At 43.5% G+C, this 20705-nt stretch overlaps 5 protein-coding genes across 9 annotated transcripts; 3 read left to right on the forward strand and 2 right to left on the reverse strand.

The window, feature by feature from the left end:
- The first annotated feature begins 229 nt into the window (after positions 1 to 229).
- Positions 230 to 1805, forward strand: LOC135334071 (TNF receptor-associated factor 4-like). The gene has a single exon (XM_064529113.1). The coding sequence runs from the start codon at positions 319 to 321 to the stop codon at positions 1723 to 1725; it is 1407 nt and encodes a 468-aa protein (XP_064385183.1). The 5' UTR covers positions 230 to 318; the 3' UTR covers positions 1726 to 1805.
- A 689-nt stretch (positions 1806 to 2494) lies between these two features.
- Positions 2495 to 14204, reverse strand: LOC135334061 (nascent polypeptide-associated complex subunit alpha, muscle-specific form-like). Of its 4 annotated transcripts, XM_064529096.1 has the most exons (16): positions 14074 to 14204; positions 12242 to 13907; positions 11402 to 12033; positions 10685 to 10834; positions 10532 to 10579; positions 10010 to 10240; positions 9552 to 9736; positions 9308 to 9442; positions 9093 to 9159; positions 8838 to 8990; positions 8205 to 8306; positions 8071 to 8150; positions 6094 to 6260; positions 5751 to 5923; positions 5374 to 5562; positions 4842 to 5136 (listed from the first exon to the last, which is right to left on the reverse strand). In XM_064529096.1, the coding sequence occupies exons 2-16, from the start codon at positions 13899 to 13901 to the stop codon at positions 4984 to 4986; spliced, it is 4125 nt and encodes a 1374-aa protein (XP_064385166.1). In that variant the 5' UTR covers positions 13902 to 13907; positions 14074 to 14204; the 3' UTR covers positions 4842 to 4983. The 4 variants fall into 4 exon arrangements, 2 of the variants coding, with proteins under 2 accessions (XP_064385167.1, XP_064385166.1); XM_064529097.1 differs by lacking the exons at positions 4842 to 5136; positions 5374 to 5562; positions 5751 to 5923; ... (1 more) ...; positions 8071 to 8150; positions 8205 to 8306 and adding exons at positions 2495 to 2568; positions 2626 to 2725; XR_010394183.1 differs by lacking the exons at positions 4842 to 5136; positions 6094 to 6260; positions 8071 to 8150; positions 8205 to 8306 and having other exon boundaries at positions 5422 to 5562.
- LOC135334077 (TNF receptor-associated factor 4-like) lies at positions 6366 to 7981 on the forward strand. The gene has a single exon (XM_064529118.1). The coding sequence runs from the start codon at positions 6512 to 6514 to the stop codon at positions 7874 to 7876; it is 1365 nt and encodes a 454-aa protein (XP_064385188.1). The 5' UTR covers positions 6366 to 6511; the 3' UTR covers positions 7877 to 7981.
- A 57-nt stretch (positions 14205 to 14261) lies between the features above and the next one.
- Positions 14262 to 20673, forward strand: LOC135334086 (dapdiamide synthesis protein DdaC-like). 2 transcript variants are annotated; one of them, XM_064529142.1, is made up of 6 exons: positions 14262 to 14424; positions 14656 to 14786; positions 14941 to 15147; positions 15437 to 15673; positions 15919 to 16209; positions 20510 to 20673. In XM_064529142.1, exons 1-6 carry the CDS (start codon positions 14262 to 14264, stop codon positions 20579 to 20581), a joined length of 1101 nt encoding a protein of 366 aa, XP_064385212.1. In that variant the 3' UTR covers positions 20582 to 20673. The 2 variants fall into 2 exon arrangements, with proteins under 2 accessions (XP_064385212.1, XP_064385211.1); XM_064529141.1 differs by lacking the exon at positions 20510 to 20673 and adding an exon at positions 16442 to 16616.
- On the reverse strand, positions 17864 to 19637 carry LOC135334064 (TNF receptor-associated factor 4-like). Its single transcript, XM_064529104.1, has one exon. It carries the CDS (start codon positions 19595 to 19597, stop codon positions 18008 to 18010), a length of 1590 nt encoding a protein of 529 aa, XP_064385174.1. The 5' UTR covers positions 19598 to 19637; the 3' UTR covers positions 17864 to 18007.
- Positions 20674 to 20705: the final 32 nt, after the last annotated feature.

Here is a 20705-nt window from a genome sequence, read left to right on the forward strand (position 1 = left end):
TGTGTGCATGTGTGTGTGTGTGTGTGTTGGTATTGTCCCGTGTGTGTGCGTGTGTGTGTAGGTGTGTATTGTCTCATGTGTGTATTGTCCCGTGTGTGTGTACATTGTGTGGGTATTGTCAGGTACTGCGTCCCATGCATTGTGTCAAACAACTGACCACTATCAGAGCGAGAAAGGAATTTTGTTTCAAATACGGGTTAGAGAGCATGTGACTATAAATTATAGTCTATATATAGTCTATACCCACAAAAATATTCCGATTTAATAAAGAACCTATAACCTACAGGTATATATGTAAAAGTATAAAAACTGCCAGAGATGGCAGCACTGAACCCCAACAACCAGCAACAACATGACAAGAGAATAATAGGATTCGATTGTGTGTTTGTGGAACCTCCACCAGAACGATTCGTCCAGTCAGACTGTCCAGTTTGTCTCCAGATCATTCGAGAGCCCCACCAGGTCACATGTTGTGGAAAAAAGTTTTGCAAAGCTTGTATTGAACATATCAAAGTAATTAAAAAGCAGTGCCCAACTTGCAACGAGGAATTTTCAAGTTTTGCCGATAAAGGTTTGAAACAATCACTCTATGGGTTGAAAGTTCGCTGTGGCCACCAGAAAGACGGGTGTGAGTGGACGAAGGAACTGAGACAGCTTGATGAGCACCTCAACACAGATCCACAGCCAGAGAAACAACTCGATGGATGTCAGTTTGTCGAGATCGATTGCATCTATAATTGTGGAAACCAACGTCAGCGAAGGTACATTCAAGTCCACCAAATTAAGGATTGCCCCAAACGTTCATTCAGTTGTGAGCACTGTCATGATTACAAGTCTACCTATGATGATGTCACCAATAACCACTGGCCTGTGTGTGGGTCCTTCCCTGTCCCCTGCCCTAACCAGTGTGGTTCAATTATCCAACGTCAGAATATAGACAGCCATGTTGCCGATGAGTGCCCCCTGACCACCATCAACTGTGACTTCCACCACGTAGGTTGTGCTGTGAAACTCCCTCGGCAAGACATGCCAGAACACCTGAGAGAAAACCTACTCACACACATCTCTCTATTAGCCACCAATAATGCCAAGCAACAAGCTGAGATTACACAACAAAGAGAAGAAATCACTAAGCAACATGCTAAGATTACACAACAAAGAGAAAATATCACTAAGCAACAAAATGACATTGCTTGTTTAGTTAAAGAGAATGAACAGCTAAGGATAAAAAATGCCAAATTGGCGCCATTGCAGCAAATCCTCACCGTGAACTCTAGACCTCTTGGTGCCCCTGTCCTTACAATGACCAACTTCCAACAGCACAAGAGAGATGACGATATTTGGAATTCCCCTCCAGTCTACACCTACCATCAGGGCTACAAGATCTGTCTCGAAGTGTACGCTAACGGCAGGAGCACTGGTGAAGGAACACACGTCTCTGTGTCTATGCACCTCATGAGAGGAGAGTTTGACGATTCTTTGAAATGGCCATTTCGTGGTGTGATATCTATTAAACTACTGGACCAGGTCAACGGAAAGGATAATAAAACATACACAAACATCTATGATAACAAAGTACCTAACAGGACCTGTGCCAGAGTGAGGGTGGGAGAGAGATCAGTGGGGCGGGGATATTCAAAGTTCATTGCTCACACTAAACTGGAGCCCAACTATTTACGAAACGACACCCTTCTCTTCCAAATACACAAAGTAGAACTGAAGTAGTTACTAAAGAAGTGATTAAACAATTAAACGAAATTAATGTAAAATTAATGTGTATTGAACTTGGCTGTTCATTTGTTTGCTATTGTACTTAACTTCTGAGGACGGTAGTGTCAATGGGATGGGGCAATTATGGGTAGGATGGCAACCCCTATATACCGTATAGCGTGTTATTTTCATATGCCACGGTGGAAATTTTTGTATTGAGAAAATAAAAACTACAAAATTATTCTACCGCAATAGATTCAACGTCACTATCCTGAGCTGCATTAAAATTATAAATAATTATGTAAATGGGTTGTTCTTCCGAAAATTTTCACCAACGAAATTACTCCCTATACGGTATAATTATATACACCCCCTCTCTTATAATGATACTCATGCAACTCACAATGGCGTGTCTATATATATATAACCAGAGTGCTCAGGGGGCTAGAGCACTCCCCTAGACAACCATGAAAATCTAGCTAATCAACAGCTGGTCTAGCTAACTGTGCAGCTCTATCAATTTTTATAAAATGCAGTACATTGGCATATATAGCACTTGCTAATACAAGTCATGACCACTCCCAATTGAGCATGCGTAATCAGCATTGGTAATAGTTATTATGTAGTGACACTGAAATTTGTTTTCTTCCGCCATTAAATTAATGCGGGGTGTACAATTTTGCCTAATTACTAGTACTCACCAGTACCGTTGAGCACACCCCATGTGTGTATACATATGTACCCATACACTGACCCCCTCTCATTCCCATGCAACTCACGTGGTTCCATTAATGTGCTCCTACAGTTGACGGGGACAGCATAAGACTGGACCAGATGACTCAGACACTCGTAATTTCCCTACAGCAATTATGAATACATGTAACACTCAACCACATCAAAGGAACGACTGGTTACCTTGGTGATGGTTTGGAAACCAGAGGAAGTCATTCTTATGGAGAGCAGCTTCATCACCAGCAAACACATTGTTCCTTAGCTTCACACAGCCTTCAATTACCTACATGAATTCATCCATGAAAATAGTTAAGAGCTACATGCATTATATAGTCAACATGGCTTTCTTATCATGTCAACAATGAAAGTGTATATACAATTTATGTCATCAATGAAAAGAACACATTAAACGACTTTGTTACCTAATATGGGATTAAGCTACACGTATACTACTGAGAAAAAAGATTAACGAGATAATCTCTGATATAACTGACAGTGTGTCAAAAGAGACGACACAGTGACACCTGTTTAGTTACAAGACAATCAAGAGATGGCAGAAGGCTACCACAACAACCAGCAACAAGCTGACAAGAGAATAATAGGATTCGATTGTGAGTTTGTGAAGCCACCACCTTCGGAATACATCCAGTCAGAGTGTCCAGTTTGTCTCCAGATCATTCGAGAGCCCCACCAGGTCACATGCTGTGGAAAGAAGTTCTGCAAAGCTTGTATTGAGCACATCAGAGCAATTCAAAAGCCATGCCCAACTTGTAACAAGGAATTTTCAAGTTTTGCCGATAAAGGTTTGAAACAATCGCTCTACAGTTTGAAAGTTCGCTGTAGCCACAAGAAAGACGGGTGTGAGTGGATGGGGGAACTGAGACAGCACCTCAACACAGATCCACAGCCAGAGAAATGGATGTCAGTTTGTCGAGATCGATTGCATCTATAATTGCAGGAACCATCAGCAGCGAAGGTACATTCAAAACCACCAAATTAAGGATTGCCCCAAACGATCATTCGGTTGTGAGCACTGCCATTATTATAAATCTACCTATGATGATGTCACCAACAACCACTGGCCTGTGTGTGGGTCCTTCCCTATCCCCTGCCCTAACCAGTGCGGTTCAACTATTATCAACAGTTATATAGACAGTCATGTTGCCGATGAGTGCCCCCTGACCACCATCAATTGTGACTTTCACTACTTAGGCTGTGCTGTGAAATGTGCTCGACAAAACATGCCAAAATATGCCTTCAGTACCCTCTTAGCACACATGTCCCTATTGGCCATCAGTCATGCCAAGCAACAAGAAAAAATTACAAGTCTTTTAGTCGTACATGATCGTTCATTTTATTGAATTGCTAACAACTTTAACTTTTGAAGCAATAATATTAGTAAGGATGGTAGTGTCGTCAGTGGGTTGGGAAATGGGTAACGTTGAATTGATATAATTATACAGTGGCCAAGATTGAAAAATTGCTGGTGTTTCTTTGTCTATCGCGCGCGTTGAACTTGCTTACCGCTCGCACGTGGTGGTAGCATGTAATTCTTCTTCCCTTCTCGGCCACAGTAGATATACACATGTACCCATATACAGACCCCTCTTGTACCCACGCAACTCACGTGGTTCCATTCTCTGTGCTCCTACAGTTGACGGAGACAGCACAAGACTGGACCAGATGAGTCAGACACTCGTGATTGCCCTACAGCAATAAATACATGTAACACTCAATTACATCAAAGGAACGGCTGTATGTAGAAACCAGAGGAAGTCAATCATTCTTATGGAGAGCAGCAAACACTTAGCTTCGCACAGTGATACTCAACATCATTCTGGTCTTTTAGCTGGTGAGTGGAGCTTCAAGACTGCATTCTACTTTACGTATCACATGACTGAGTGAGTTATAAACAACATCACTATATCCCCCAGGCAATACTGAACCCTCTACAAGGACTGCTCAATGCTATAGCCTATGGTGGAGTATGCACCACATTCTGCACCTGGGTACGCAACAAGTACGTATACCGTAATAGCACGACATTTACGAGGGGCTTAATGTTGGCTGATTTCGTGGTTTAGCAATCCTACACGAAATAGTTCTAGAATTATCTGCTATAACGTGTAAAGGCGTGGCTTCCGGTAAGCAGTCGAACATTGTGCAATGAAATTAGAGGCCATTCCATGAAATATAAGTGCCTCGAAAGTTTTGCGCTATACATGCAGTATAATTATTATACTTAAATACCAAAACTTAAATTACATCCTTATATAGTAGCTATACAATGTCAACAATTTTCCATGAAACTTCATAAAGGGGGGAGGAGCAATTTGGACAAATCCAAGGGGGGGGGGGAGGGGAAAGCACATCTAATTTCCCCGCTGAAATTGACCATGGCATGTAATTCAACAGCTCTAATTGGCAAGCATAATATAGAAATACTACGTACGTGTTAATAAATTGCTAGAATAATTATGATAAAACGATAAATTGATTGTTTCTGCTCTGATTGGATAAACCTCCTATATATACGATTGTTCACTTCTGAGGTGTTTTGTCCAGAATATGGAGCAGGGCCTCGTGCTTTGGATCGTTGATGTTGCCATAGTGACTGAGGACGTAGTTACAGGTGTTGGCCAGGAGAATGGGTGTGGAGAATCTGAACGCTGCATAGTACAGCGGCACTGCCACCTGCAGCAGGAGAGGACAGGGGGGGAAGGTGAAGACACTTGATAGGAGATAATAGAACTACCATAATAGTACTAATTTTGAAGACAGGATGCAATGCAATGTACGTACCACAATTATGGGCTAACCAAGCTTACAAATGAGTGGGTGGGCATGCAGCAATAAATTCATACTAGCAAAACAATATTATGTGTACCTACACTACAGCCCCCCCCTCCACACACACACACACACACACACCTCTTGGTCTATCTTGTCAGAGAGCAGGCGTTCGCACTGAGCCTTCATTGGTTCTAGGAGGAACTGGTCGGCTGCTGCCATGAGCTCTATGCCGAGGTTGAGGTCATCCCGAGGGAAGAGACAGCGACCAGTGTACAGGTACTGGAGGAGCACTTGCACCACCTTACCAGTCAGTGTAGGTAGTGGAATCTGTGGGAGGGAGGGAGGGAGTTGGTCTATGTGTGTATATACAGTGGTGTTCAGAGTTGATGCTTCACAAGGGATCAGTACAGTGTACCATGCATGGTTTCAAGGTTTCTCAAACACACAGTATATGCAGTATTCAATATTCTAGTAGCCATGGACAGAGGCAGTGCAATCAGCATTAAACAACCAACCTCCTTGTTTCTAGATTCCACCCATAGTTCAGAGTCTAGCATGGACTTGAACACGGGGCTTTGGGCACAGAGAACCAGTCTGTGTGCATGGAATCGGGACCCGTCCTCTGATATCAGTTCCACGTCACTCAGACTCGGACTATTGATGTACGACGCCAGGTCAAACAGTGGCTCTGCAAGGAGGCAGGAAATGAAGAAATGAGGTTATAATTATACAACACATAATCAGCTGTAGACTGACCTGTAGCACATAAAAAATAATACTTGCATATTATATGTATATACACTTGTGATGCCAATATCTAATAGAGCAAAGAGCTGTCTACATTGTTTGTAGTGTCACCTTTCTCCTCCAGTTTTGTGGTGAAGTTTTTTGGAGGAAAGTGTTTGAGAGCAAGCATGTCAGTGGTGCTCGAGTTGAAGGTGTTCTTGAGTAGAGGGTCAGCCCCTAGTCTGATTAGACACGCCACTGTCGCCAGGTCTTGTCTCTGAGCAGCTCGATGGAGGACACTGTGTGTGTGCAAGTGTGTGGGGTGGTGGGGGGGGGGATCAGTATGTGAATTATAATGATGTATCTATTGTGTCAACATAATTATACTGATCATACTAGCCATACACATTTTGATACTGCACCTAATATGGGTAAAAAGACATGTGACTACTTGGAAGGCGTGAATAACAAGTAACTGACAATATTCATTACAGAGGAGCCGACACACCCTGTTTAGTTACACGAAAACAAAAGACAAACAAGTTGAGAAATGGCAGCACTGAATCCCAACAACCAGAAAAAAACCGACAAGAGAATAATAGGATTCGATTGTGAGTTTGTGAAGCCACCACCTTCGGAATACGTCCAGTCAGAGTGTCCAGTTTGTCTCCAGATCATCCGAGAACCCCACCAGGTCACATGCTGTGGAAAGAAGTTTTGCAAAGCTTGCATTGAACATATTGAAGCAAGTAAAAAGCCGTGCCCAACTTGCAACGAGGAATTTTCGAGTTTTGCCGATAAAGGTTTGAAACAATCACTCTATGGGTTGATAGTTCGCTGTAGCCACCAAAAAGACGGGTGTGAGTGGACAGGGGAACTGAGACAGCTTGATGAGCACCTCAACACAGATTCACAGCCAGAGAAACAACTCGATGGATGTCAGTTTGTCGAGATCGATTGCATCTATAATTGCGGAGACCAACGTCAGCGAATGCACATTCAAGTCCACCAAATTAAGGATTGCCCTAAACGTCCATTCGGTTGTGAACACTGCCATGATTACAAGTCTACCTATGATGATGTCACCAACAACCACTGGCCTGTGTGTGGGTCCTTCCCTGTCCCCTGCCCTAACAAGTGTGGTTCAACTATCCAACGTCAGAATATAGACAGCCATGTTGCCGATGAGTGCCCCCTGACCACCATCAACTGTGACTTCCACCACGTAGGCTGTGCTGTGAAACTCCTTCGACAAGACATGCCAGAACACCTGAGAGAGAACCTACTCACACACATCTCTCTATTGGCCACCAGTCATGCCAAACAACAAGCTGAGATTACACAACAAAGAGAAGAAATCACAAAGCAACAAGCTGACATAGCTAGTTTAGTTGAAGAGAATAAACAGCTAAGGATGAAATATACCGAATTGGCGCCATTGCAACAAATGCTCACTGTGAACTCTGAACATCTTGGTCACCCTGTCCTTACAATGACCAACTTCCAACAGCGCAATAGAAATGGCGATGAGTGGTACTCCCCTCCAGTCTACACCCATCGTCAGGGCTACAAAATCTGTCTCAGTGTGGATGCTAACGGTGATGGCATTGGTGAAGGAACACACATCTCTGTGCACGTGTGCTTCATGAGAGGAGAGTTTGACGATTCTCTGAAATGGCCATTTCGTGGTGCAATTTCAGTGCAACTACTGGACCACAATGGCAAGGATCATAAAATGAACTCACGTACCTATGATGACAAAACACCTAACATGTGCTGTGCTAGAGTGACAGAGGGAGAGATAGTATCACATGGGTGGGGATATTCCCAGTTCATTGCTCAAACTGAACTGGAGCCCAAGTATTTACGAAACGACACCCTCCTCTTCCAAATAAACGAAGTAAAACTGAAGTAGCTATTTCAGAGGATGACTAAAAATTATTTCAGTCATATACATGTATACTGTGTATATAGTGATAGCGTGGACCGTAATTGTTCAATAAAGTTTGCTAGTACTTAACGTGTTATTGGGGTGGGGCAATGGGTCGGTATGGCAACCCTTATATATTCATACCATACACAGACCCCCTCCCATACCACGCAACTCACGTGGTTCCATTCTCTGTGCTCCTACAGTTGACGGGGACAGCACAAGACTGGACCAGATGAGTCAGACACTCGTGATTGCCCTACAGCAATGAACACATGTAACACTCAATTACATCAAAGGAACGACTGGTTACCTTGGTAATGGTCTGTAGCAACCAGAGGAAGTCATTCTTATGGAGAGCAGCTTCATCACCAGCAAACACATTGTTCCTTAGCTTCACACAGCCTTCGATTACCTACATAAATCAACAGATACATTTACGAGAAAAATAGGGAAGAGCTAAATTGGCAATCAACATAATTATGCATAGCTTTAATATACAATGTTGTGTAACTACATGTACAGTAGACTCTCGCTAATCTGGCTCTCTGAATTACGGTCACGTTGATATAACGGCCGTTTCATTTGGTACAGATTGCTACACATCATTACAAAACTTGCCATGAAATGCATGCACTCGCTATTCCGTATACTGGCCAGTATTGGCTGCCCCAAACTAGGATTGTAATGAAATTCTACATTTATTACCGCTAGATATGAAGTTTAGGGGTGTGGTTTGGCAAATAAAAGTGGGATTACACTTTTAATAAATATAGAGAGCATAAAAATTGTTATCCAGCCATTAGATTCAAGGTAGGACTGCCGCGGCCAGTTTCTAAAATGCAGCCATCTCATTATTGCAGCCATCTCATTATTGAAGCCACACTGCACTATTGCAAGTGTAACGGATTAACGAGAGTATACTGTACCTTTTATAGTACCTCACCTGTGTCTTGCGTGTTGCTATGGCAGCAGTGATGAGACTTGGCTCTATCCTAGTGAGTAGTTCTGGTGTGAGTTGCTCCAGAGTGTTCGGAGGGAGGGAGCCATCACCAGAGAGAGACACTATCATCCTCTTCACCACCTCACTGGACTCAGGCTGTGGGAGGGGGGGGGGGGGGGGTGAAGGAATGAATTTAGCTGTCAGTAGCTAGCTTTAGGCAATGAGCCTGCAAGAGAATGGGGGGGGGGTGGTGCTTACCTTATCTGCTGGTTTTGGAGGCACCTTCCTCCCCAGTACAAGTTGCTCCTCTGTGTCCCATTCACCCCTGTGTGGAAAACAAGTAACTATAGGTAAGCAACATAATTACATGTATAGGAAACATCTACCTACATTGTACGTACTAATGTACTTGCAAGACAACACTCGATGCTGCTCTACGTGAGTATGACATCTATTGTGTTTATCGTACTCACTGTCTATCGGTGACTTTGAGGGTTCCCACGAAGTCGTTGGACAACTCCTGACACTTGAGTTGAGCATCAGAGTAGAGACTGTGTCTGCCCACTTGCAGGTGGAGGGCTAGTTTGTCCGATATCTGGCAACACATTCTGTGCATGGAAAGGGGGGTCAATGGCAAATATAACAAAATGAAAAAAGTATTTTTATGTTCATGCTGTGTATACTAGTTTCGGTATTGGACACTAACTGCTTACGTACCTCAATAGCCTCTGGGCATTCTGTAGTCTGAATGACTGATCATACTTGGTTGCAGTGGCGTCAAACACAGAGGCGTATGCAGTGAATGCTTTCTCGTACAGCTTGTCCACCAGTGGTGACACTGCATCACCTGCTCTCATCAGGAGGCCTTGGATGTCAGTCGCATCAATAGGGAACGATGTTGACTGTGTGTGTGTGTGTGTGTGTGTGTGTGTGTGTGTGTGTGTGTGTGTGTGTGTGTGAGGGGGGAGGAACTGATAATTGTTACGAAAAACATATTAAATTGGAAACATGACATTCATGTCAAAAAAGGCCTGGAAGCAATTAATCACTACTCTATGCACACCACACATGTAACACTAACTAGCTACTAAAATGCATCTTATATTGGGCTTCCCTATCACCAATTCAAAGTTATAGTGAAAATTATCTTAATTTCCGACATGGTGTCTACTTACAGCTCTGAAGTATCTTGATTCATCAGTGGACAGGTTCCTGGCCAACCTCACAACATCTTGCACACACCTATCTACGGCTTCAGGGTTCACACGCCACGAGGGGGCGGGGCTTCCTGAGGGGTTTCCCCCAGCAGCACCCCCCAGCATTGTCTGCTTGCACAGGTTCTCACATGCGAGTACTTTGAGCTCCAAGTCCTTCATATGATCCAACACCTCCCTCAAGTCATCCACCTGCAATACAAATGTACATGTACAATGTGTGCGTACATTGTACAGTTGACAATAGACTAAAACAGGTGTCACTACGAAACAAAACAATGGTAGATTGGGATGGATAAAAGTAGCTTCTATATTTGGTATACAGTAGATCATCCATCCCCACATATGTTATATACACATGCGCATATAGCCTGGTAGGGGATAATACAGGATGTTGTTTATTGCTGATTAATTAAGCCATATACATGTACATAATTATGTAAACACACACAATGGGAGGTAGATACAATGATGATAACTCACCAAGCTATCAGGCCATTGCAGTCGCTGAGTCAGCATCTCTGGAGGTATCTATATTATAACAGTATCATAATATTATAATAGTGACACACACACACACACTTAGTCTATACTACTGGATGGTGGAGGTTAATATTATTATGGTGAAGTTGTTACCTTGACTTTGTTGATGAGAGCGTCCACCTGGTGCAGTAGAGACTTGAGCTGGTGGATGAATGAGTGAGTGCCCGACACCTGCTGCAGTAGGTTGCCCATCTTGATCACCTCGTCACGATGCTCATCAACACCAGACGATATACTCTGTGCCTGTGTGTGTGGTGTGTGTGTGTGTGTGTGGTGTGTGTGTGTAGTGTGTGTGTGCGTGCGTGCGTGTGTGTGTGTGTGTTGGGGGGGGGGGGAGGGTGCAGAGTACAGTATTAGACAATCCAAAACTTAACTAATGATTATCTAAAGACAATAGTGAAGTCCTGTATGCATACTGGCTATCATATGACCATCAGTGTACACACAATGCATTAATGACAGTCATGTACAAACAGACACTACTATACAAGGAAACAGCCTGACAGTCATGAGGACTGTGTGGGTACACGAGTTGGCAACATTAGAATACATTCCAGCTAGTTAATCACCATACACACACACACACACACACACACACACACACACACACTAGAGGAACTTATATACAAGAGCCTCAACACCGAAGCAAACACAACAATTATATTCCTAAAGAGTAAAATGCTGTAGCTGTACGAAAATACTGGTACAATACACTAATATATAGTCAACTGAAATCACTGCAGAACTGGCAATAATACACAACTAAGTACATACATGTAACTATAATAAAACTGCACTGATTCTACTCACCTCTTGTTTCCTACGTTTGAGCACTTTCATACGTAGCTCTGAGGCCACGTCCACCACCTTCTCCTCGCCAGCTGACCTCTGTTGGGGTGGGGGTACGGATTTGAGACTCACTCCACCTCGAATAGCCTGCAACAATACTGACTGCATGTCATTACCGCCTACACTCCTCTCTTCGGGGGGTGATACAGACTTGAGACTCACTCCACCTCGAATAGCCTGCAGCAATGCTGACTGCATGTCATTACCGCCTACACTCCTCTCTTCGGGGGGTGATACAGACTTGAGACTCACTCCACCTCGAATAGCCTGCAGCAATGCTGACTGCGTGTCGTTACCCCCCTCTTTGGGGGGTGATACAGACTTGAGGCTGACTCCTCCGCTTAGAATGGACTGCATGGTTTGGCTGTACGCTGAGGGTGCCGCCGGTCCTACGGGTTGTGAGGATGGTGGAGGGGGTGGAGGGGGCGGAGGAGGTGGGGGAGGAGGTACCACATCTTCAGCTGCTACTGGTGCTGGTTCTTTGGATCTGACATCATCGTCCTCTTGATCAGGCTCTGGTTCTGCTTTCTTTGACCGACTAAGACCAGCTCCATCCAAACAATCGGGAGACTCAGCCTTGCCTTCCTCTGTATCTGTGTCAGTAAAGGTAGCAACAATGTGAAAATCAACTACAACATTACACAGTATGAGATGCATTCTGGAAAGCTATATAGGAAACTACTGATAGCTAGGAACTATACACCACACACATACATATACATACATAACCATGTATACACACATACATACACATTGAACGCCTCTGCTATCAACTTAACGTAAACACGAAAGCTCTTTCACCTTCTGTTTTTACTTCTTCAGTAGTTTCAGTGGTGTTAGAAATGTCTTCAGTGCCACCTTCAGCAATAGAGGCTTCCTCCATAAGAGGACTCTCATCCTCCACACCGTCTTCTGTTGGGATATTTTCAGCTTCATTTTCGGCAGGTGGGTCATCATTTTCGTCCTCTGGTGGTTGGTCTGGTTCTGAGCTCTCCACAAGCGTAGGCGTACACACAACCGCCTCTGCCACCTCTGGGAGTACTATGTCATCATGCTCTGGTACTTCACCTTTCTCTACAATAACAAAATCGTCCTCTATTGGGGTATCAGTTTGTGGCTCTTCTTGCGTAGCTGTCTCACTAGTGGAAGTTGGCTGGTTTTGTTGAGGAATATCGATATCTTGGTCTGCTACCTGCTCCTCCAGTACAGGCTCAGTTGATACTGGCTCCTGTAGAGAATTAACTTCGTCAATCATTTCTTGAGATGAGTCTTTGGTTTCACTTTCAGCAATTTGTGGAGAGCTGTCCACTGTCTCAGTCTCGATTGGTGTAGCTTCTTCTATCACTGGTGGTGAGATTTCCTCAACACTTTCTGGAGGTAGTTCAATGCTTTGCTCAGCCATAGCTGGCTCAGGTGATACTGGCTCCTGCAGAGAATTCGCTTCGTCAATCAGTTCTTGAGATGATACTTTTATCTCACTGTCAGCAACTTGTGGAGAACTGTCCACTGGTTTAGTTTCGTCTGGTGTAGCTACCTCGTCTTCTATCACTGGTGGTGAGACTTCCTCGGAAGTTTCTGGAGATATTTGCTCAGCCATAGCTGGCTCAGATGATGGGGTAGGTTCAACTAAAGGTATGTCTTTTTCTATTTCCTCTTCTATTTCGGACGGTTCCACTTTCATCAAGCTCTCAATATCCTCAGAGGGCAGTTCTTGCTTTGGTGGCTCCTGGACAAGTTCTTTTGCTTCATCTTGTGGTACATTGACCTCGATTTTCTTATCGACAGGCTTCTCCGTACTTGGCTCTTGCCGACTAGTTTGTTTGGACACAAGCTCTGGTGATGTACTAGGAGGCGTTTTTGGCTTCTCCTTCTTTGGCTGTGGTGGAGGTTTGGGCCGAGCTGGTATATCGTATCCAACTGGTCGTCGTGGAATCGGTGGCGATGGTTTAGACTTCAGCACAGGTTTTGGAGACATCTGCGGTGGAGTGGGCGGTGTGGCCTTTGATGCTTGTGGAGTGGGTGGTGTTGCCGTTGGTGCCTGTGGAGTAGACGTAGCTCCTGTGGGGAGGGACGGAGGATCACGAGTCTTCAGTGTGGGGGCAATCGCGTGTACTTTCTTCACAATGCCTGGCTGAATGCCCTCTAGTTTAGGAGCTGCTGTTCGTTCTTTGGCCGGTACAGTTTTATCGATGATTGGTTTTTTCTCCACTTGAAAGCGTTGGAAGACCTTAGGTTGTGACTTCCCACCAGATGGAGTGCGGGTGACTGGCCGAGGGCTGACAGAGGGAGAGGGCTGTTTGGGAGGGGACGGTTTGGGAGGGGACGGCTTGGGAGGGGATGGTTTTCCTGGGTCCTCCTTTACATTGCGATGGACTTTCAGAGGTTGGTAGCAATTTCGGCACATGTCCTTGCGCCATTTCTGGGGCGAAAAGTTGACACAAGAAAACTCGTCATCTGCCATGTCTACCTGCAGTGATAGAGTCGACAATTGCATATTAATTAATTAATAATATTATTATAGCTATACGAAACAAATAATGTATAGTCTAGTCTACTAGTCTACCCTGTACGTACTAGCTACAAAACTACATGTTCATTAATACATGCATATGTAGTCTAGTTACTGAACTCACTTGTTTCTGGGACCTCCAACAAGATTATCTCTAGCTAGCTAGCTAGCTGTATTGAACTGCAAGTTCACTATTTCTGTTCAATCTTGCAAACCACAGACAGGAATAAACCAAAACAAACAAGGAGGAGTTGTCGCTCCACAGGGGAACTCCCTTGACTACTGATGAATTCTTAGCAAAGTTAATTGAAAATGGCAACTCTTGACCTAGGAGCTGTGAGTGTTCTCTCTGACAGTAGTGAAGGTCCTCTGCCCCTCAAGATACGAGCCAAGGGTGATAATAACTCAGTGGAGTTCCTCAAGGACTGGGTAGCAACCAACAAAGATTGGCTGGACCAGAAACTACTGGAGCATGGTAACAGCCCCTCCCATTTTTCTTGCATAATCTGTGACTGTTCCTCACTGGGAATTGAACCCATGTCCTCTAATTTACTAGCCACCACCCTTAACCACTAAGCCACACCTCTTCTTCACCAATCTGTGTATAATAATTATCATAATATAAAAGCCAAAATGCCTATTTTTATTACACATCCCACACATCCCACACACCATCACACTCGAACTCCCCACACACACCACACAGGGGCGATCCTGTTCCAAGGGTTCCTAGTGAGAGAGGCCATTGACTTCCAAGAGGTGCTCCAACAATACAACCCACAACTCTCAGACGAGTACAGGGGGACATCACCACGGAAACTACAGCCTGGAACACAGGTGAGCAATTGCAGTTAAATAAGGATATAATTATACAGCTTCGTTAAAGATTTTTGTCTGACCTAAAATCATTTTCAGTAAAAATTAAAGCTATAATGATGTATAGAATTACTTTGAATCATTCTAGTGGCTACCCCTCCACTCACACATACAGTACGTGTTCTCTGCCAGTGAGCTCCCCTCGTTCTTCCCCATTTCCCAACATCTTGAGATGGCGTTTCTACCCGCTCCCCCTCGGAGACTGTTCTTCTGCTGTCTGGAGGCACCCACCTCGGCCGGAGGGGAAACTTGTCTAGCTGACTTTGGAAAGGTCTATCAGCAACTCAACCCTGAAGTCAGGCAAAAGTTCGAAGAGAATGGGGTGAGCAATTCTGAGTTCTGACAAATGTTTATTGGCTTTTACAGAAACATAGGCTTGGTACAAATTAGATAGTCTCTCTGTATACTTAGAATAGCTGTGATGTTTCACCAGGCTCAACGGGTGAGGTAATGTGTGCGTCTATGTTTAGAAGCCTTGATGGAATAGGATTGTCTGTCTGCATGTATACTGAGAATTGGCTGTTACAGTAATTTCACTTTGAATGGATTAGTTAGCGTGTGCTATTGTGATATTGCTGACATTACTCCAACTTTACTCCCCCTCTTCAAAGGTGATGTACATTCGTAACTATTCTCAACATAAGAAAACAATCGGCGACCCCACAAGTCTCAAGGGCTGGCAGGACGTGTTTGGGACCTGTGACAAAGCCGAGGTGGAGGGTGAGCTGAGGAAAAGTAAGATAGACTTCACCTGGTCCAAGGGAGACCACCTCCACCTGGTGGGCAGGGAGTCAGCCGTGGAGCCACACCCAGTCACCGGGGAGAAGGTGTGGTTCAACCATGCACAGGTACGTGAGAGCTAACATTACTATAGGACAGTGATGGCTGCCATACTGATAGTGGACATTCATGTTATACTCAAATGATTGAAAGAAGTTTATAAAACTTTGTTAAAAATTGTAGTGCTGTATGTATATTTATTGTGTACGCAAAAACACTTTAAAATAATCAGGAACTGATACTGCGCATTATACAGTACATTGTACATGCATGTTTGATTTCACTAGCTAAAGTTTGATTGCAATTTTGTCAGGTGTTCCACGCTGCCAACATCCCTGGTGACTTTGCGCACATTTACAAGCGTTTTGGCTCACTCAAGTACTGGATCCTTTACTGGCTCACGTGTCTACTCAAGTTCATTCTCCTCACAATTCTCGGCCCCAAAAAAGTCGGTTTCCACACCTGCTATGGAGATGGTACAGAGATACCAGACACTCATCTCGACCACGTTAGAGACACAGTGTGGAGGAACCTTGTGTTCAATCGCTGGGAGCAAGGGGACGTGCTTATGATAGACAACTTCAGGGTGTCTCACGGGAGACAGGTAAGAGAGTGAATTAAGGATGCTTTCATGGTGGTGGGGAGTACATGTACATGTACATGTAGTTTAGTTGTCTTTATGACAAAATGGCAAATAATTTGTATGTTGGCTACGTACTACATGTTGTTCACTGTTAAGACAAAAAATTGCATTTATTTTGGCTTGTTTGCGTATTTTATGTTAATTGCTGCTGTTACCGTGGTAGTAATGATGACCCTAATGCACATGCACACAGCCCTTCTCTGGTAAGAGGAAAGTTGTGGTGTCCTGGTCACAGCCATACCTCAAACAAAGTCACAGAACATGACCTATATAATAGTGAACTTTGTATTGACTCTCTCTGTGTGTGTGCTCTCTATAGCCATGGTTGTGTGTAAGTTCTATCATTACCATTGGTTTATAATTGTAAATGAGATGACTGCATGTCTCACAATTTGAGGGGTGAGAATGTGACAATTATACAGGTGTACACATGTATGAACATGGATACCATATTGCATTATGTACATGTAGTAGAAGGATGTTATGAGGGGACAGGGGTGGACGCCTCCCTATACGGTGCAATTTCCTTGTGGCCTATTAAATGCCCATGCACTCAGTCATGTGACATGTAGAGGAATGGTTTTAGACAGAGGAGGGTCCGACATGCGTGCACGAATCACTACAAGTTCAGTGTATTTGGCCTGGACATTATCACGTGACCGCAATGACATGAGTTCACTTGTAGTGATTCGTGCACGCATGTCGGACCTCCTCTGGGTTTTAGACTGCAGTGTTGGAGCTCCACTCACCAGAGCTAGAAGACCAGAATGATGCTGAGTATCAATGTGTGAAGCTATTAAGGAATAATGTGTTTGCTGGTGATGAAGCTGCTCTCCATAAGAATGACTTTCTCTGGTTGCTACAGACCATCACCAAGGTAACCAGTCGTTCCTTTGATGTGGTTGAGTGTTACATGTGTTCATTGCTGTAGGGAAATCACGAGTGTCTGACTCATCTGGTCCAGTCTTGTGCTGTCCCCGTCAACTGTAGGAGCACAGAGAGTAGAACCACGTGAGTTGTATGGATATATGAGAGGGGGGTCTGTATATGGGTATACATGCATGTATATCTACGGTAGCCGAGAAGGATCACCTGATCCTACCGTCACAATCAATAATAAGAACCCCCATCAATTTTTCAATCTTTCTCGGCCACTGTATAATTTATATCTATTTAAGGTTATCATTTTAAGGGGGGGAATGGACCATAAATATATGTTTCACTAGTCCTGCCAAAACGTCAGTAGTTCACAACTGTCAAAGATCAAAATCACAAATCACATGTATTTGTTCTGTGATTTTTATCTTTGACAGTTGTGGTATAAAAAATAATCAGATAGTACTTGCAATTGTCTATGGTTGTGGTATTTTAATCAATTGGGTATCCAGTAATTAAGAAAAATGTACCTACGTAAGTCATTTTGAAACATACCTTGTAACTTCCCCCCTGTACGAGTTATGTGTTTGTGTTAAGCACACTTAACAGAGTATTCTAAAAGCTACATTTTGGTAGTAGCTAGCTAGGGTATAAACACTACTGACGTTTTGGCAGGACTAGTGAAACATATACAGTTTATTTATGGTCCATTCCCCCCCTTAACCCATTGCTCACTCCATGACACTAATACCATAAATTTTGCAAGTAAATTTGTTAGCAAACAATAATGATGTGTACAAACTAAATAGTACAAAGATAAATTATGGCTAGTACATACACATCCATTTATCAATAATTATCATGCACTCTCCTAATTAAGCAACTACTTCAGTTCTACTTTGTGTATTTGGAAGAGAAGGGTGTCGTTTCGTAAATACTTGGGCTCCAGTTCAGTGTGAGCAATAAACTTTGGGGATCCAAACCCTCCTGACCTCTCTCCCTCTGTCACTCTGGCACAGTACATGTTAGGTGTTTTGTTATTATAGGTGGTTGTGTGTGTTTTATGATCCTCGCCATCGACCTGGTCCAGTAGTTGATATGAAATAGCACCACAAAACGGCCATTTCAGAGAATCATCAAACTCTCCTCTCATCAAGCGCATGTACACAGAGACGTGTGTTCCTTTAGCAGTGTTTATGCCGTTAGCGTACACATAGAGACAGATCTTGTAGCCCTGATAGTGGGTGTAGACTGGAGGAGAGCACCAAGTGTCGTCATCTCTCTTGTGCTGTTGAAAGTGGGTCATTGTAAGGACAGGGGGACCAAGAGGTATGGTGGTACATGGTGCAAGCTGAACATAGGGCGTGAGCAATTGCGCCAACTCGGCAATTTTTATCTTCATCTGTTTTTTCTCTTCTACTAAACTAGCAATGTCAGCTTGTTGCTTGCCTGCATTAGTAGTCAACAATTGTTTTTCTTGCTCTAACGTGGTAACTTTGGTCTGTAGTGCAATTAAGTTCGTCTTATAAAAATTTTTTTGTTTATCATTTTCATCTACCAAGTTTGCTATTTTGTCTTGTTGCTTGGTGATTTCTTCTCTTTGTTGTGTAGTCTCAGTTTGTTGCTTGGCATGACTGGTGGCTAATAGAGAGATGTGTGAGAGTAGGTTCTCTCTCTGGTGTTCTGGCATGTCTTGTCGAGGAAGTTTCACAGCACAGCATACGTTGTGGAAGTCACAGTTGATGGGGGTCAGGGGGCACTCATCGGCAACATGACTGTCTATATTCTGACGTTGGATAGTTGAACCACACTGGTTAGGGCAGGGGACAGGGAAGGACCCACACACAGGCCAGTGGTTGTTGGAGACATCATCATAGGTAGACTTGTAGTCATGGCAGTGCTCACAACCGAATGGACGTTTGGGGCAATCCTTAATTTGGTGGTTTAGAATGTACCTTCGTTGCAGTTGGTCCCCGCAATTACAAATGCAATTAATCTCAACAAACTGACAACCTTCAAACCGTTTCTCTGGCAGTGGATCTGTGTTGAGGTGTTTGTCAAGCTGTCTCAGTTCCCCCGTCCACTCACACCCGTCTTTCTGGTGGCTACATCGAACTTTCAAGCTGTAGAGCGATCGTTTCAAACCTTTGTCGGGAAAACTTGAAAATTTCTCGTTGCAGGTTGGGCACGACTTTTTATTAGCTTTGATGTGTTCAATACAAGCTTTGCAAAATTTATTTCCACAGCATGTGACCTGGTGGGGCTCTCGAATGATCTGGAGACAAACTGGACACTCTGACTGCATGTATTCCGAAGGTGGTGGCTTCACAAACTCACAATCAAATCCTATTATTCTCTTATCAGCTTGTTGCTGGTTGTTGGCTGCCATTTCTGACTGTTTTGTACTTCTACTTTTACATAAGCATATAGGCTCTTTGACATGTAGTATAGTCACATGCCTTATCTTTGACATGTAGCTTGAGAATATTTTTGAGGGTGGTCACATGCCTTCTAACCCATATTTGGTTCAGTAACAAAATTCATTGCTCTGATAGTGGTCAATTGGTTGACACATGGGATATAATTACCGTATATCTTCTAATTTATCGGACACTTCTAATTACCCGGACACTCTTTTGGGCAATTTTCGTTGTTCTAATACAACGGACACTCCAGTACTTTAATATTACATTTCTTCTAAATATCCGGACAATACCTTGAAAAGTTGAGTTACCATTCATAGACGGCAAGTAAGGATAGTAAGACTTGGAGTGCTGCAGTTAGATAGCTTTGAGTAGCTAGTTTTAGATAGTTAGTGCAACTATTCAGTCGTACCTTGTTCTATTAAACTTAGCTAGCTCGCATGCAGCTGCTTGCTTGTTCTAATTATTCCGGACACTTCGCATGCTCTATAAAAATCTGTTCCAATTATACCCGGACAATTTCCAAAATAATTATTTTTTGCTGTCCGATAAATTAAAAGATATACGGTATGCATGTATACTGATGCACATCCTTTACAGAAATGGTTTTACATTTTACATAGCGACTTATAATTATGTGTGTGAATGGGGACGATACCAGGAATGCATGAATACTCCTGACAACACTCACATAATGTACACACACACACACACACACACACACACACACACACACACACACACACACACACTCCCTCCCTCCCACAGATTCCACTGCCTACACTGACTGGTAAGGTGGTACAAGTGCTCCTCCAGTACCTGTTCACTGGTCGCTGTCTCTTCCCTCGGAAATAGGTTAGGGAATGCTTTCATGGTTGTGCAGTTAGTGTTTTTTGTACGTTTTATGTTAATTGCTGCTGTTACCATGGTAGTAATGATGACCCTAATGCACATGCACACAGCCCTTCTCTGGTAAGAGGAAAGTTGTTGTGTCCTGGTCACAGCCATACCTCAAACAAAGTCACAGAACATAACCTATAATAGCTGAACTGCATGTGTACTTCGATCATTACATTACTTGGTTTATTTTTTGTATGCAGTGCTTTAGAAATGTGAAAGCAGTTAATTATGCCATAATTATGGTATGAGGGGGTGGAA

Source organism: Halichondria panicea, chromosome 3 (genome assembly GCF_963675165.1).
Source record: "Halichondria panicea chromosome 3, odHalPani1.1, whole genome shotgun sequence".
Lineage (NCBI taxonomy): Eukaryota > Metazoa > Porifera > Demospongiae > Suberitida > Halichondriidae > Halichondria > Halichondria panicea.

Bases quoted from the DNA above. Each gene is read 5' to 3' on its own strand.
- LOC135334071 (XM_064529113.1), top strand. From the start codon at position 319: ATGGCAGCACTGAACCCCAACAACCAGCAACAACATGACAAGAGAATA.
- LOC135334077 (XM_064529118.1), top strand. From the start codon at position 6,512: ATGGCAGCACTGAATCCCAACAACCAGAAAAAAACCGACAAGAGAATA.
- LOC135334061 (XM_064529096.1), bottom strand. From the start codon at position 13,901: ATGGCAGATGACGAGTTTTCTTGTGTCAACTTTTCGCCCCAGAAATGG. The intron at 9,160-9,307 runs GTGAGTACGATA...TTTTCCACACAG, and splicing joins CTCAAAGTCACCGATAGACA to GGGTGAATGGGACACAGAGG. The intron at 5,563-5,750 runs GTTGGTTGTTTA...TCCCTCCCACAG, and splicing joins TGGAATCTAGAAACAAGGAG to ATTCCACTACCTACACTGAC.
- LOC135334086 (XM_064529142.1), top strand. From the start codon at position 14,262: ATGGCAACTCTTGACCTAGGAGCTGTGAGTGTTCTCTCTGACAGTAGT. The intron at 14,787-14,940 runs GTGAGCAATTGC...TCACACATACAG, and splicing joins AACTACAGCCTGGAACACAG to TACGTGTTCTCTGCCAGTGA. The intron at 15,148-15,436 runs GTGAGCAATTCT...CCCTCTTCAAAG, and splicing joins AAAAGTTCGAAGAGAATGGG to GTGATGTACATTCGTAACTA.
- LOC135334064 (XM_064529104.1), bottom strand. From the start codon at position 19,597: ATGTCAAAGATAAGGCATGTGACTATACTACATGTCAAAGAGCCTATA.